This window comes from Fulmarus glacialis, unplaced genomic scaffold (assembly GCF_000690835.1).
Source record: "Fulmarus glacialis isolate BGI_N327 unplaced genomic scaffold, ASM69083v1 scaffold35757, whole genome shotgun sequence".
Taxonomy (NCBI): Eukaryota; Metazoa; Chordata; class Aves; order Procellariiformes; family Procellariidae; genus Fulmarus; species Fulmarus glacialis.
This window is the reverse complement of record NW_009224455.1, coordinates 55,791-73,102: the sequence shown is the minus strand read 5'-3', so window position 1 is coordinate 73,102 and position 17,312 is coordinate 55,791. Positions and strand designations below refer to the sequence as shown.

The window sequence follows — 17,312 nt, the reverse complement described above, 5'->3', positions numbered from 1 at the left end:
TTTTCTCACTTTTACGCTTCCAATTCTCTTCCCCCCATCTTGCTGGAGTGGGGAGTGAGTGAGCAGCTGTGTGGTGCTCAGTTGCTGGCTGGGATTAAACCACGACATTAATTTACTAGTTTGTCTGTTAGACATGGAAGAATCAGAAGTCTCCTACCCTGCTCCAAGAAAAGACAAAATAATTTCTGAAGAAAATGTGTTGTTCTTGGCTTTTTCTTGTTGTTTTGCTTTGAACAGATCTATGTGTTGGCCTATCTAAGCTGTTTGAAAATCATAGCTCAACAATCCATTTTTAACATGGGGATGCTTCGAAACTCTGGAAGAAGCTTTGTTACTAAGAAAGGCATACTTGAGGTTTACATTCGGTAACAAGCTTTTGCAAGATCTCTAGACACTGCTTGAAAGTTATTTTAAAGATTAAAACAGAAAGTTTATCTTTGATGTTTTAAAATGAAGCATAGGTTAAATAAGTGCCTAGTTTGCTCTTTAATTAGAAAGCAGAACTGTTAGGAAAATAATCACAGGGTATCTTTTGTCAGTGACAGAAGGTTTGGATAGGACTTTCTTGTTGTTTGAAGAGGTGGCTTTGTGTTTGGTTTGTAAATGGACAAACAGGAAGGAAAAATAAAGGAGGAGAGAATGCCTTAGTTTTTATCCTCCTAGAACATTTTCACTTTGGAAACAGACCAGCTGATCTGCCCTCTAAATCTTTTATTCTCCAGCCTTAGTGCTGCTGATGTTTCACCAAATACATATCTTTCCTCTCCTGATACACGCCCAGTTTCACTAATTAGATTTGAAAAGTTTCCCCCAAGGGGCCTTTCTTCTGTGTTTTCCTTAGAGAGTTTGAGAGAGAGAAGGCATCTAGGGCTATGCAAACTGAATGTAAATTACTGCTCTGTGAGAAAGGATTTGGTTAATAGAGATCGCTTGAAGTCAATGAGTTATTAGAGCTGACTTGGTGTGCTTACTTTAAGCGAGTCAGCACAAGTAAAAAGTAACAAAAGAAAAGCGTAAGAAGGACCTTAGCGGTTTTAGTAACTGTTTACTTCATAAATTTGCTTGAGAATGAGTTAAAATACTCTTCTAGGACCTTTAAAAGTATTCCTGAAAGTCAGTACCTGGAACTATATGTGTTGCAGTATATCTTTAGCATTGGTACTTTTTATTACATTTCAAGCTTTGTGCATTAAATCTGTCAAGTAGCGTATTAAAGTAAATATGTCCTTTAACTTTCCTTGCTACAATATAGAATATATTTACACCCTTTTGTGATGTGAAGAATGATCATCTTGTCATTATTTCTGTTTTTTGAGTAATTACCAGAAGTTCTAGCAGTAAGAGGAATGGATTGTTTCTTGATATTGTTACCAATGTACAGTTTAGAGATATCATCCAGCAGTGGGGTTGGTGAATGCTGGAACATAGCTTTGGCTGGCAAATATGGGGAAGATTGCCTTAGCTGATGAAAATTGGCTCCACTCCAATTTACCTTAAGTGAAGTTCTGGCCACAGTCTGTGTCCTGTGTCCTGTATTTGGCTGTATTCGTCTCTTGGCTCAAAGTTGAAAGGAGCAGAGGATATTCTTTCAGCTAATATCCTACCTTGCACTTAGTTTATTTAGTCTAAAAACAGCTGGACTGAAGAGCAGTTTGACGGAATCTCATTAAGAAAAGAGGGCTGGGTAATGAAATCACTATCGAAATTGCTGTTTTGATCTTTCTCCTTTGCAGTTTCTATGCTATTTATAGCTAACGCTAAGTATTTTGTGAGGTTAGCCAGTGGGTACGTCATGATTTTTTAGCTCGCATGGATCATAAGAACTAGGTACGTATATTCTAGTGTGCCTTTCAGTCTTTCCAGGACCTACATGTATGATAGTCTTTCTTTTTTTTTTTTCTTTTTTTCCTCCCTTTCCATTAAATGTATGGCAAAGATCCAGAGCTGGGGAAACAGTAGTTTAGCAATGAGGTGTACTATTGATGTACAGGATACCAAGATCTGATTTATGACCTTGCGCTTCCTACACTGGCAATTCTACAGAAGCAAAATGTGCAGCAGCAGTTTTAGGTAAAACCAGCATTTTGCCTGAGTTTTACTCCTCTGGACAGCTACTTTGTGAAATTATGAATTGAAATAAATGCTGACTACTATAAATTTCAGCACTGTGCTCGGGCCAGCTGTAAAATATTTCTCTGTCACACCATTAAATGAAGAATATTTTCCTCAGTTTTATTACCATGCTTCAGACTTTTAAAGGTATTTAAGGGTACTTTGTACTAGGCATAGCAGAAAGGCACGGCTTCGTATATCACAAAGTTCTTGAACTGTGAAGCAAGACCAGTTGTTCTTGGAAGACCCATAGTATCAAGTTGAGAAAACATCCCTACTTCTGATTAAGTCGTAGCTCATGAATATTTCATGAGTACTGGATTACCACTCAGAGGTTGATGTAAGAGTAATTTGTAGTTTCTGCTATTAGAAAGTAAAAAATAATGTAAATATTATAATATGATTTGTACAGAGCTTTTATCTTGAAATTAATTGGCAAGAAGAGATTTCTGTAAGGACAAATCCTTTGCTGATGTAAAAAGATATTATTCTGCTGACTTCACTGGACCAATGCGAATTTATTGTATGTGGCAGGCTTCCCCTGAAAGCCTTTTGTGGCTTCGTCAAACTGATGATGCAAGATTCAGGGTGCTCATCTCTACATTCTTATAATACGCTTCTTGAGTAAAATGAATTTTTCTTTTATTCCAAAAGAATGGTTGCACATAATGAATCAAAATCTTAAGATAATTCAGGAGACTAGAAATTCTACTGGGTTTAGTTTATTTTGCACTTTTAACATCACAGACTCCTCAGAGCAAAATATCGCAAGAAATTGCTAGGTCTCACAGTCTCTAATAAGAGCCTGAAGCCATCTTTATCCCTTAAAAGACATTTCTGTGAACAGTAAAGGCTGATACTCAGAATATCCCTTTATGTAGTCTTCTACTCTTTGAGAGTTTGCACAGATTAATTTTAGACTTTTTGGACAGTAAAACGAAATCTGAGAAAAAGGGTCTTTTCTGGTAATCAGGTTTATGTGTGTTGACAGCACTGAACAGAATGGATTTTGCAGTTTCACTTAAAATGCAGAGTATTTTGAAAAACATACTTAGCTGTTTTTTAGATTCCTTTTCTGCGCTCATCCTGAAGGAAAGATTTAGCTGAATTTATAAAACTAGGAGGAACCAGTCTGCCAAGAGCTTTGTGTTCCTCCAGGCTAGTTCATTTTGCAGCCTTCTGCATTATACGGTTTACATTATGCCAGTGTGATTTCAGTGAGGTATGCAATAAGACACTGAAAGTGATCCTGAGGTCCTGAAATCATACCCTCCTTTCAGGTTTTTTCAAGGTCAGATAGAGTTTGGATTTGAATTGGGGTGTAGATTTGAAGTAGCAGTTGGTACCTCCATTTTAAATAGGTTAAACATTTCTGAAATTCAGAAAAAAAAAAAAATGTGTTGGGACTCATCTTTAACTTCACTTTTGGAGCCTGGGGCTCAAATACTCATAGATATGAGAAGACAGAATCTTCCCTTATCATTGTCTCCATTCATGTAAACTGAAAAGTATGACTGGGAGTCTTTAACCAAAAAGACTACCAGGAAAACTGTGCTTGCCAGGGCATGTATCTGTGTGCATTGTAGATGACCATGCCTCTGGAAATGGGGACTTTTGGTTAGCATTTGCTGTGTGGCCACTGCTGGCTGAGTTTACAGTCTTAGGCAAAAAAATATGCAAAATTTGCTGATGAATGGGGAGGAAGGGTTCATCGGTGAATCTGTTTCAGGAATAATGCCCTTGGTGTTGCTGGACCTGCATTCAGGTAAATAAGGTCGTTAGAAAGGCTAACTAAAGCAGAAGTGACTTGTTACATTGGTATTGCTGCTACAAAGAAGAGGTTCTTCAGTACGAGTTTATTTGGCTGGTCTTTATTTTACAGTTGGGATTGAAATGCCTGTAAAATGACACTTTTAATCTATGGCTGCCTGGGAATTGCTAACTTGCTTTGGCTTGCCCTTTTTACCCTTGTAGCTCAATAAGGAAATGAGTTCTGGGAAAGCTATACAGTCAAATTAAAGTGTACAAATCATTAGCTCTTGCCCCACAGCCCAAGTATATCACATGTCTGGTTGGTGGACACTGAATGGGTGTGGAAAGTGGTAAGAAACTGCCTTCGGTGATGTTCAGACCTGAAGAATTTATAAAAATGAAAATCTGTAGCAAAGTGCTCTGAGGATATTGGAAAATCAGCTTGCATTACATGGAGTTCCTGGTTCATAGCCATTTTGGGTTGCAGAGGCTGTGGGATGTGAGGTCTGCGAAACCTCTACCTGCTGACATTCCTTAAAACATCTTAATCTGCAAACACTGGGAACGCCTTAATCCCTTCCTCCAGCTTTATTCCCTTACTTGGGAACATAATCCCTGAGAATATAACTTCTACTGATAGGTTGTCTTGTGACTTCTTGACTGCAGGAGCATTTATACAAAATCCTTTCATTTCTGTATTTAACCCATAGTATTTCAGGTGCTGACAAATTTTCCTGGTGTTGCTGATATTCATTATCCCATGAATTTAGCTATGAAGTATTTTTGAGTACCTGCAGGCTATATATGTAAATGGAAGAGAGTTGAGAGGATCTGGGGGAAAAGGCGGCAATGGTTTTCTACACTGTGCATACTTAAATGTTTATAGAACCATTCACTTATTTTTGAATGCCTTTTTTGGGTTCATAGTGTCAAATGTTTTCATTTCAGCTGTTGGTGAACTGAAGGCATGCAGGGAAAAATCAGTCCCTAGATGTCTTGAGTACCAAACATGGCTGCTATTTTTCTGGAAAAATGTTGACTTGAAATTATTTAATTTATTGAATTATGCATTGAATACGTGCACGGTTGCTGTGAAAATTTTTATCTTTAACTGGCTTTTCTCTTCACTTCCCCCTCACTAAGAAACTTGATATTTAAAATAAATTTAATTTGCATACTCTTGTGAATATCTTTTATTTCTGCAGCAGTGGCTGCAGTTAGTTTGTGATGAAGGATAGCTCATTGTTCCTAGTTGGAACTGGATTTAAAACTAGCTACATCAGCTGCAGACTATAATGGGTCTTGAAAAATCTCAATGTAATCAAAAGTAGATCATTTGTTGTTCAGCCGACTGTGTAATAAGCAGGGAAGTAGTTTAGTTGATGACAGCAAGCAGAGAGGAAAAATAAATAAAAGGCCTATAAGAGTTTTTGAGGAAAATCTTCTACCATGGCATTGGAAAAAATTGGGGTTCCAGTCTTGCATCTTTTATGCATTTGAGAAAGATGATTGACTTTAAAGGAACTTGAAGGTGCATAGCAGTTCCTAAGCTCAGTCAATAAAACTTCCCTAGTTTTAATAGTTTTCTGCAGTTCTCTCCTGTGATGGAGAAAATACCCATACAAGTGACTCTTGTCACACACAAATGTCTTCAGTTTAGGGGTACTGAAATGATGATACCCTAGATTCTGCTTGTGCAGTGCAAAACAGGTATATAACTCAATTACCGCTAACTGAATCAATGAAATCAGGTTGTATTTAGGGAATACAGTTGCTTGACTTGGAGTCTGCCCAAATTCTGTTCTTTTCCCTTTAAAAGCCTGTATTTTAGCATTTTTTTCAGTTGGAGCTTGTTGGCATGATGTAAGTTTTATTTAAAAGGGACTCTTCTCTTCGTGGAAGCTGGATTATAATTCTTGGTATTCACTTAACTTTGATCAAATTGTAAGATTGTGCCGAACAACAGAAGATTCACAGACCCCAGAGAAATTTTATTTCTACGATGTAAGTCTGTGACTAGACAGTGAGCTGGCTTCTCTTTTTGTTTACTTCTGCTTGCATTGCTGAAATGTCAGTAGACAAAATCCTCAGTTTGTGTAAATTTTCATATTTATTGAAACAACTGGAAATGTTCTGTTTGTATGTACTTGATGTCCCAAACGATAAAACTGGAGTGCCTGAAAAGAAAATCCGACCAAGTGAATATCATGTTTTAAGTTACATCTGATTTTAATGAAAACTGAGATCGTTTGACTTTTTTTAAGGTATTAAATCTAGTAAGTCAGAATTTGAAGATAAGTATCACCAATTTTTTTTCCTTCTCATGTCTGCAAGATCTCCTAAACAAAGCTCTGTTCACTTAAAGAATGTTTTGTTTCAAAAGTAGTTTCCTGAATTGCACACACAATGCAATTACTATTTATCTCTGTGTGTTTGTTTCCCCATTTGGCAAAATCAAAATCTGCTTTTATGTGGCAAGTGCTATTCTTGCTCTGGCTTTAATCTGTATTGTAAAATAAACAAAAAACAAACAAACTTAAAATGTCTGAAAGACTGATTGTGGCCAAATTGGAGTTCAACACGGTATTAATACTTCACATTCAGACAGGAATTATGATGATTATACCAGCCAACCAGGCAGTCTGCTCAAGTGAGAATACATACCTCTGAGGTGGTTGAATAATACAGCATTTTTCTTTCATCTAAACGTGGCTTGATATAGTGCATGTAAAAAATTAAACTCCTATAAGAAGTCTTATCAAGTTGCAAAGACAGCCTTTTTAAGTGAAGTGATGTAGTAGGTATTAGGTAAGGAAGAAGATAGTAGCTTTGCAGTAAGTGCACTTCGGTGTTAGTGTCTAATGGTGTAGCTAGTTGGGGGCCAATGCAGGTTATCTAGCTGCCATGACAAGGTCATTTAAAAGATGATATAAACTTAATTACTGCCCAGCCTACTCACAGAAGTGCTGAACAGCGCTGTTGTGTGAATGCGGATTTCACTCTGGACCCAGGACTGTTAAAAAAATAGTCAAGATACCTCTATAGCTTAGAGAGTACACATCTTAAGAGTTACTATTCTTAAATAAGGTTATCATGCTTATATTTGTCGCATTCATCGTATTTGTCTCTGTGTTTTCAGCAGTGTCTGTAAATAGTCTTCTGCTTAAATAACTTCAACACAGAATGAAAATGGAATGCACAGAGATTTTTTAATATAGGGTGTAAAAAGCTTATCAGAAATGCTATTACTGAGAGGATTAAACTCCCAGCTAAAATGTGAAACAGAGAGTTGTTTGGGCTGCGGCTGTTTTGAAAAAAAACCAACCCACTTCTTTGAAGCTCTCAGTAGTTCAGAAAAGCTAAATAGCACATAGCACATAGAAAGAATGTTATACCCAAGTAATCCTGAAATGTACAGTGTAGATATAGATTTCAGCTATTACATTAACACAGAATGATGTACTGAGTACATTTGGTCTTTTTTTAGTCACATAAACAAATGTTTTGTTGTAATGTTCACAGTGTTGACAAAAAATGATACATATTTCTGTTAGTGAAAGATTAGACTGGCCTTTTGTTAAAAGTTTGTGCAAAAATTTTGTCCAGAGTCACCGTACCAAATTTTACCCTCTCCCCAGGCAAAGCATACACTGCTTTTAAAATTTGAGTTTAGTACCCAATTGGCTTCTAGCTGTCTTTTACAGCATAATGAAGTGTTAACATTTTCTTCTTGCATTTTTTTAGGTCTTTCAAGTTGCATATGTCATCATCAAAGCTGCTAATGCTCCACGACCCGGAAACTGGATTTTGGAACGCTCCATAGATGGCACAGAGTTCAGACCATGGCAGTACTATGCAATTAGCGATACCGAATGTTTAACTCGTTATAATATTACGCCAAGAATCGGGCCACCAACTTACAAAAGAGATGATGAAGTAATCTGCACCTCCTATTATTCCAGACTAGTTCCCTTGGAGCATGGAGAGGTATGTTTGTTTTTGCACTTGCGGTTTCTGAATAAGGACATGGACTGATAGCAATTTAAAAACGTTTGGATTACAGTTACAGAGTTCATTGCTCTCAGCACTACCAGATGATCTGTTATTCTTCTTTAATGATACTATCTTTACATCATGTACCAGTATAGCAAACTTTTAAATGTTGGGATGAAACATGTCTTTGGGTCTACGTATTTCTGTTACTAAACTCTTTGTTCTCTTTCTCTACCTAATTTGATGGTAGCTATTAGCTGTGAATTATTAGTTGCTTTATCCTGAAGGACTATAACAGAGGCTCTATGTTTTGCCAGGTTTTTCATTTAATAAAGAAAACCCCTGTGTTAGGAACACCTGGTTTTGTGAGATAGAGCTGCAAACATTGTTGAAGTGCTCAGCACAGCTGGAACTCCTAAACAAGCCTTGGCATTGTTTCAGGGATGTAGCATAATTAAAAGAGCTATGAGTTGTGCAGCCTCACTGTTGTTTGTTCTTTCTTTTAACAAACTCTATTCATGGTACTTGTGTAATTTATTACATTGAGGCAGCCACATAATGAAATGATACATTAAACCCAGCAGTTATTCTGTTGTGAATGGTATAATGTAAGAGTGATAATAAATGCAGCGTTATCCCATGGAGAATGCTAGTAACTCTTGGCTTAATAGAAGCCAATATGTTTTTATTTCTTGGTTAAAAAAAGACTGGAGTGTATGCAGCTAAGGGCTAAAGTGTGTCAAACTTCTTCACATAAACTTAAATCTATGTTTCAGCAAGAAAAAAACAATGAAGTTCAGTAACATCAAGTCCCATTCACTTGTGTTTATCAATCAAGTGTTTATTGCAGTGATGTAAGCATATCACAGATAAGCCCCACAGATCAGATGGAACAGACAAAGAAACTTAACACGTCTCTCCACACAATTAACCAAAAAGGCCTTAGATTGACTCTGTACGAACAGTGGCTCTTGTAATGTACGTCTGATGTCTGATAGGCCATACAACTCCAAACCCAGGAATGGCAGAGATTCAGTTTAGTGACATTTTTTTTCTCATATATTTTTCCTGATGTACACAAAATTAATTGGGTAATATTATCCAGAACATTGCTTTTTTCCGGAGTGCGGTATCATAGGAACATAAAAAATGATAGAATTAGATTGCTGTGTACTACATAAAAGCTGTCATTCACAAAGGACAGGCTGCTCCTTCATGGCTGGAATGGCAGACAGACAGGAATATTCCCTGCACAGAGTACGTCACAACCTGTACTAGTGAATCTTGGCACCCTTTGGAAAATACATATATTTACTGCTTTGTAATTGGTATTAGTTTTTTTCAGTGGAAGCAGTGCAGTGATATTTGAGTATTTGGCCAACAATTCTGTCTTATAATTCCCAGCAGAAAACATGACTTCTGAATGAAAATATCGCAACTGGTTTGCCTAGAGAGAACAGACTGAGGTGGGGTGGGCATGTTCAGTCTTCAGTTGCATAAAACATGGGTACAAGGAGGAATAATCTGTTCTGCGTGTCTGTGACAGGATGGAAGAAGTGGTCTGAAATTGCAACATGGAAAACATGGTTTAGAGATTAGGAGCATTTCTAACAATAAAGCCAGAAAGGGCTAGAATAGATTGCCTTGGAGGGTTGTAGAGCCACCACCAACAGTGGTCTTCAAGAACAGCTTGATCAAACATCTAACAAAAGTCTAGTAAATCCTGCTTTGGGGTAGAAAATGGACTAGAAGAATTCTCTGTATTTCTATGAGAGCTGAATATTGTATAAGGTGATGTTAATTTGCAGGATCAGACCTGGAAAAAGTTTTAGGTTTCATAACTGTTATTCTGCAGTTGAAAAATGGATGATGTTTAGTTTTTGAAAGGGCTACCAGAAAAGCGAAGTTCTTCAAACACAGTATATTAGAATATTTAGAAGAAATGGTGATAGCCTAAAAATGGCAAAATTATAATGTTGGGAGTGTGAACTCCATTACCGGTCTCTGTACGTCTTTGAAATAACACCGTTACTGTCTAGGAAGACCCTAGCTCCACTACAGAATTAAGATTTTTTTTTTAAAAAAAAAAAAAAATATCTTTAATATTTAGAAATATTTTCAGAGGACAGATTTGACAGTACTGGACAAAGTTGAAACTATAAATTCAAGAGTAGTAAATGAGACAAAATTACTCTTCATAAAAAAGGATATGTCATGCACTCTAAAATGTAGCTGATAAGCCCAAAGCATGACCTCTTATTTGTTGTGGTCATCAGGTGAACTGTTTAAGATTTGTTTGTGGCCTGTAGGGTCTCATTTTTCAGTTTCCTCCATAAAACGGAGCAGGAGCTGCCTGGTCATATAAGACTAAATCCTTGTGTGTTCCTAAGTTGCTTTGGAAAGAAGGAAAGGTCTGTTGCCAGAATAAGTTGTGCAGCTCGATACCAAAAGCCATATTAGTGGGGCCAATTGGGATTGTGCAAGAAAGATGGAGGCCAGATGGGTTGGTTTGTGGTGGCAGCCCCTTGCTTTCAATTGTCATCTGTGTTGTGGCTTCCCACTGCGCTCTCATATGACTGAGTATTCCTTGCTGATTTGGCAGCCCTGTCCCAGCAAGGCATAAGATTAATGACCCCAGACTGAGCATGTGTGCCATATTATGTTTTGCAATAAGATCTTTATGAACTGTGGAGGAGAAATCTGTAAGGACACACCGTGCTTATGGCCAGAGATACATGTTCCATCTCAGTAAGGGAGAGGAAGGAAGACTGGGGGAACTAAGGACTAGCTTGTGGTCCTGTTTTCCTCTTTATGCTATCTCCACGGAGACTTGAGACTATGATGAGCTGAGAGTGGTGGTTTCAGAAGTGTGTGAGTCAGGAAGCAGGAATACTACCTGCAGATAGAGTGTGGGGAAGAAAAAAGAATTCCAGGTAGTTTAACATTTCACCATCCTGAGTTGTTGGAAAACAAGCTTAAGTTCTATGTTTTTAATTCTCAAAGATGTTTGTTGTTGCAAATGAATCACTATTATGTTTATGATTAAGCCAGTCCCTCTTTCTAGATTCACACGTCACTGATCAACGGTAGGCCTAGTGCTGATGATCCTTCACAAAAGCTTTTGGAGTTTACTTCTGCACGATACATCCGCCTACGACTGCAGCGTATTAGAACCCTTAATGCTGACCTCATGACTCTCAGCCATAATGATCCTAAAGAACTAGACCCCATTGTTACCAGAAGGGTAAGCTCATTGTTCATAAGTGGTATTCAGTATGATTCGATGGGAGAGCTTTTTCTGATCTATTTGAGGAGGAAGTACTCAATCCTTGCCATTCACAAACAGAATTATTTTGGTAGGTTGTTAAATAATTCTTGCCTTCCCTTTAACATTATTAACAACACCTTGTCAGAAAGAACTTTGAAAAAATACTTTTTAGAGATTGTTTTTTATTTGTTTGCTTTTTGTTTTGTTTGTTTGTGAAAATGATTTATGCTGGGACCAGTGTTTATGATGCTTTGTCAGCAAAGTAAAAAATATGGTTTGGCTGATGGAAAAGTCACTTGAGCTTGCTCTTGATGCAACTGCAGTACCTTGTCTGGTGTATCAAGGATTTCAGGACCCAGTGCTCTGATTCATAAAAATAATTATTTGAAAACCTTGCCATTGTGAGTTTTGATGACTGCTGAGAGTTTTCTTCATTTTTTTTTTAAGGCTGTTGTAATAAATTGTTTTAAAGCCCATGAATTAATAATAGAGCAGAACACTTGGATAGAATTCTGGAGGGTATTAACTGATCTTTACACATTTGATATTGAAACTGGGGAAACTGAGGAACCAAGCAGTTAGGCTGACTTCTTCAAGCTCTCACAGAAATTCAGTGTTGGAGCCCCTAATAACAGTACCTACCATGACTAACTTTTCTGCAGTATTTATGCTTTGTATTTTGCCATTTTGACCCTCTTCTTAATTTGCCTGAGACCCATAGGTTAGGATCAGTGACTTCAAGTTTTTCTATGAAGGGAGACTTTCTGATGAAGACAGAAGAATATGAGAAGTGTTTCCTCTTCCCCTCCCTTATAGCTATTTGCCTTGAAGAACATCCACAGGCAAATAACTCCTCCCTGCACAGCAACAGGACTCTTGCAATTTGTGGCTTCTCTGATACAGGCAATCCTTATGCATTGACACTGCTTCTATGAGGCTGGATAACTGGGTACAGAAGGGAGAAAGGAACTTGGGTTTGATCAGGGTTTGGTGGGTACTTTGAAGGCAGCCCCACTCTTACCTCCGTCATGGAGGTGCCCATTCAGCTGCAGCATTTCTAAAGAGTAAAATCTGTATGTTCTGCTTGTTCTGTCTGCCCCATATGAGAATTGCTAACATGAAGACTGCAAGTGCAGAATATTGGACAGCAGCTCCTTCAATTTCAGGCTGCACACAGCTGCTGTGAGCCATACACTGTGAGTTTTAAGAAAACAAGACAAAGGAGATGAAGCAGGGAATGCAGTGAGAAATATAGCTCTGCTTTTGTCCTCCTACTTTTCTCAGTCTGGACCTCCTTCTCTGTAATTAAGGACTTACTGTTTATGATAAGTCCCGGAATGTTTTTTTGTAATTCAAGCGCATAACATTAAAAAAAAAAAAACCTAAATATAATAAAATATTTAAAAACATAAAAAATTAAGTATGAAATCAGAGGCTAGTTTGCTCCAGCTCCAAGATCCTTCAAAGAAATAACAGTCCAGGAGTCAGCACGTCTGACCACCCAAGGCTACCTCCTCTTCCTGAACCAGATGACTGTAGGGTTGTTAGGTCTGAAAGTCTTGAACTCTTTCCTTAGAACTATCCTCAAAAAGTGTTTCTTTTTCATTCCCCTGTAGTACATACTTCCCAGGATACAAACAGGCCAACCATGTTGATACTGCAGCTGTAACTGAACCCAGATGGTCATTTCCTGCCTCTTTTTTGCCTTGAAAATTAAATCCTTTCCTTATGTATGTTGCTTTTGCTCACCACCTGGCAATATTAACGGAGTGTACTCTGCTGTATCACCAGTTTTTAAGCTAAGAATTTAGAATAATTATAGAATAATACACTGTGTACACACTCGTAGCAAAGAGCTGGTCTGGAAGCGAGTGCACAAACTGGTTGTAAGAGAGGGCAGAGTTCCCGTTTTAAGAAAGTATACTCTTACTCCCCAGACTGAAATTAAAATATAGCAATTTGTTATGCTTCATGGCTTCTAACAAGGTGAAAAAAGGATTTTTTTTTTATAAGTAAATTTTGTCTGAGGTCACATTTGGTGGTCTTTCCTGAAGCTGAGGAATTGTGCATACTTATTTAATGTTAAAAGTCAGTTATTGTTTCGTACCAGGGAGGAACAATATGGCGGAAAAAAAATTTACAAAATGGAAGGTTTCCCCAAGTGGCAAAAATTCAAAGCTTCTTTTATCTTCTTGGCATTTTTCAAGTCACTGAATAGTTAAATGCTGGTATTTTATTTTCCAGAGTAAGGGGGAAGATGTAAATACATGTAAATGTCTTTTATTCATCCCTTTTTCAACTTTGTTCTTTGTAGTACTACTATTCAATAAAGGACATCTCTGTTGGTGGCATGTGTATTTGTTATGGCCATGCTCGAAGCTGCCCTCTGGATGAAATCACAAAGGTATTCTTTAATCTCATTGTTTTATTTTCACAAACCAACTTTTCCAATTTAAAAAAAAAAAGTACTTTGCCTAAGGAGAATGAGAAAGAGGAGGCTAAAAGAGATCTTATGATATGGTGCACACAAATTATTTGCTGTAATTTTCTTCCTTTTCTGTGTAAGCATATCTGGGTCTCTGGTAATGTAACTTTCTTGAAGTAAGCTCTTTTTCTTGGCATTAAATTTAAACAATTCAAGGGGCACAACAAGAAATAGTCTCTCTTGCAACACGGGAGATTTGTCCCTCCTGTTCTAGAAAGGCTATTCCCCAATAGTTGATATAGCGTGGTTGAGCAGTCTAATGCTAATGGTGGGATATTTGTGGGTCTTGACATTTTTTGGAGTAAGCCTGATATTAGGCAGACTTTTGGCAACATTGATTAAATTATCCATTAAAAAATATTTCAAGAAAGCAAATTTTTTACTCTTAGAAATTGCAGTGCCAGTGTGAACACAACACATGTGGAGAGAGCTGTAATGAGTGCTGTCCGGGCTACCACCAGAAACCGTGGAGACCAGGAACCATTTCTGCTGGGAACAAATGTGAGAGTAAGTATGCACAGAGGTTTAGATAGTTTCGTAAAGGCTTATTATGTTCTTGTTTGAGGTTGCTTTTCATACAGATCTATACTAATTCCCAAGAAAAATCCACAAACTATTAACTGTCTTCATGGGATTGTTTAAAGGTAGAGGACCTACTTGTAATCATAACTGTAAAGTTCATTTTAAATATTCTGTCCAATATGACTCCCTGGCTAGTGGAGTTGTCATGTAGTAAAGCTTTCAGAGTCTCTTTTTCAAAGAGACTTGGGGATTTATTATACTCCTGTAAAAACTAGCAGATTTGCATCAATCATTTTGTTAGCTACTTGAAATGCAAATTTCTTACGTTGATCATAAATTTTGTCAGATAAACAACTTTGTTCTGATAACAAATGTTTTGAAAGAAACTCCTTATTGGCCAATTACATTTCAGATTGTCTGATAGGTTGATTTAAGCTGTGCCAGTACAGCTGAATGTGTTGCTAGGGCTAGTTAGTGCATTTTCTCTCTTCACATCGCTAATGCATAGCATAAGCTGCAGACAATTAAGAACCTATTAGATAAAATTTGCAGTTGCAAATGGAAAAGTAGTCTTTTTAGTTGAAGTCTTTACACAAGTCTTAATGTTACTCTTCGGAAAGTAGGTGTTTATGACTATTTGGACTGAAATATCCTCTAGCCTAAATCAAATTTATACTTGTGTACTGGCATTGTTGACTTCTCGGACTTTTGTCTATAATACACATAAGAGAAGAATTAGGCAGATTCTTTTTCTGTAATGCAGAACACAGAAAGTGAAAGAACAGCTGTTGGTAATAGCACACATCACTATCAACATCAGTCCTGACAGGATTGTCTTAGTGACATCTACAGAGTACTGTTAAGAAGGTGCTATTAAAGTTGTGACAGTGGTTTTGAAAAATGTGCTAAGAAATATAGTGTATCAAGATTGCTGAAGCATATAGCATGGTTAAAGGGAAAAAAGCACACTTTTGAGATAAGTTGATATGCTCTTCTACTTACATTTTCCACTTCGGAAAATGTCAGTATTGTAGGAACTGTTACACAATATAAATAAAAAAAATTGATTTCTTTTCCATTTCTTCTCAGAGTGCAACTGTCATAACAAAGCAGAGGATTGTTATTACAATCAGAGTATTGCAGATCAGGAGAGAAGCATGGATATTCATGGCCAGTATACAGGAGGTGGCGTATGTTTAAACTGTACTCAGCACACTACTGGGATCAACTGTGAAATGTGTGCTGATGGATATTTTAGACCACACAAAGTAAGATTTGGAAAATACCATTCTAATGTTTTGGTGAATTACAACATGATACGATGATGTGTATTTCAGCTCATTGTAATTAATATAGATATGTTTATCAGTTACAGAATAGCTAAAAACTATAGAGGTTTTTTTTTTTTATGGATGACATACCATCAAAACTTTCAGAGAAAAACAAAATGCTTGTCCAGTTGTGTGGGAGGGCAGGTCAAGCTGTTGGAGAGGAAAAGAATAAGTGAAGATGAAACTTGAAGTACTAGTGTGGAAATGTAGATTTTCTGATAGGAAACCTATTTCTCCTGTGGATAAAGCTCTAAAAAGTGCCAATATTGAAGTTTCAGTGTCTTCAGAAGTGCCAAAATTGTGTACCATCCTATATCAGCCCATTTCAACCAGTGTTAAAAAGGACCATTATATGGTTCTAAGATCAGGCTCTTTGTCTCATGAGATGTTGCAACAAATCTTCTTCTTCTTGACATGATTATTGTAGAACATGTGCTCTCTGAGCCTGTGTACTTTCCAGTTTATTGACAAGTATCACTCTTTGGAAAAATGACCTGAACTCCACAAGACATTTGTTAATATGTGACTAACAGAGTTAAACATATGAACTTCCTGCAGTGTTAGAGGTCTCTGTATAATGAGACATACTGCAGGTCTTGCTTTGGCAGGTTCATGCATATTTTGGAAAACCCATGCTTTAGAAATCCAGTGTAAATTGGTGCAGAGAGCAAGGGTGAATCTGTAGCAGTATGGTTAGACAGCAGGTACAGCTCATCCAAAGAAGTAAGCCGGAGTTGGAGATTGTCCGATTCACTTGCTGTAAGAAGCATTGAAGAAAAGTCTTCAATCAACTCGTAGCTGATAAATGTGTATCTAAGAGGTCATTACTGATTTGCTTTACATCTGAAGCACCTCAAAGGAAAATTTTCCCTGAAAGAAAATAAAATCCCTGCCATACGAATTGCATTGCCTTATATTTCAAAGATATATAGACCATGAAGTCAGAATGAATCTTCATGAGTAGATAATCTGTCCTCCCATTGAACACAGAGCCAAGGATTTCTTTCATTTCCTTCCTCTTTGAACCAGAGTATCTTTGCAAAAAGCATCCATTCTTGTCTTAAACATCTCCATAATCTTTGGCAAACCATCACAGTGGTTAATTGCTATTACATTAAAAAAAGTCTATTTAGGCTAAATGTGTTGGGCTTCAGCTTCCAGCCATTAGCAGTTACTATACCTTTGTCTGTGCTATTGAAGACCAAATTTTGTTCCTGCGCTTCAGTTTTTCCTAGGCTGCAATCCCCTGATCTTCTGTTTGCTAAAATTGAACTAGTCCCTTGATCTATTACTGCATATTAGCTTTTCCAGTCTTCATTCATATTAGTTCTGGTGATCCCAGACAAGAAACAGATGTAACTTTACTTTTCCTAGTTAATAATTTGAGAATTTGACAGAGAACGTTTGTTTCATAGGTTTCTCCCTATGAGGATCACCCCTGCTATCCCTGTGGCTGTGACCAGTTCGGCTCTCTGAGTTCTGACTGCGTTAAAGATGAGCACCATTCTAACTCACAGCATGGTAAGGAAGTGGGAAGCACCTTTTCTCTAAACTTCAAATCTGGCTATACTTCTGGACATTGAAGTCTGAGGGAGCACTATCTACTTGTGAATGGCTGACAGTTAGGTACCACTTCAAAACAATTTTAAAAATTTAGGAGGGAGAGGTGAGGCATAACATGCTTCCAGGATTTTAAGGTATGTCAGGTCCCTGAGTGTGTTCTTGTGTGGGGATGGTGGGCTCTGATTATGTAAAACAATGTGAAGGATTGAGATCTAACACTGTTGTTTAAGAATGCTGTTACAGCTGTCACAAAATCCATTTTGCTGCAGTTTCTGTGCATCTGGTA

General features: G+C 37.4%; 1 protein-coding gene across 1 annotated transcript in view; it reads left to right on the top strand.

Annotated features, from left to right (window-relative positions):
- Positions 1–7,608: 7,608 nt before the first annotated feature.
- The window catches only part of LAMA1 (laminin, alpha 1), a gene marked incomplete at both ends in the record, with an annotated part of 64,925 nt that continues 55,221 nt past the window's right edge, over positions 7,609–17,312 (top strand). Inside the window, 6 exons of the mRNA XM_009582157.1 lie at positions 7,609–7,851; positions 10,922–11,101; positions 13,440–13,529; positions 14,000–14,117; positions 15,222–15,400; positions 16,879–16,984. Coding sequence (XP_009580452.1) covers positions 7,609–7,851; positions 10,922–11,101; positions 13,440–13,529; positions 14,000–14,117; positions 15,222–15,400; positions 16,879–16,984 — 916 coding nt within the window. The remainder of the gene's footprint in view (positions 7,852–10,921; positions 11,102–13,439; positions 13,530–13,999; positions 14,118–15,221; positions 15,401–16,878; positions 16,985–17,312) is intronic.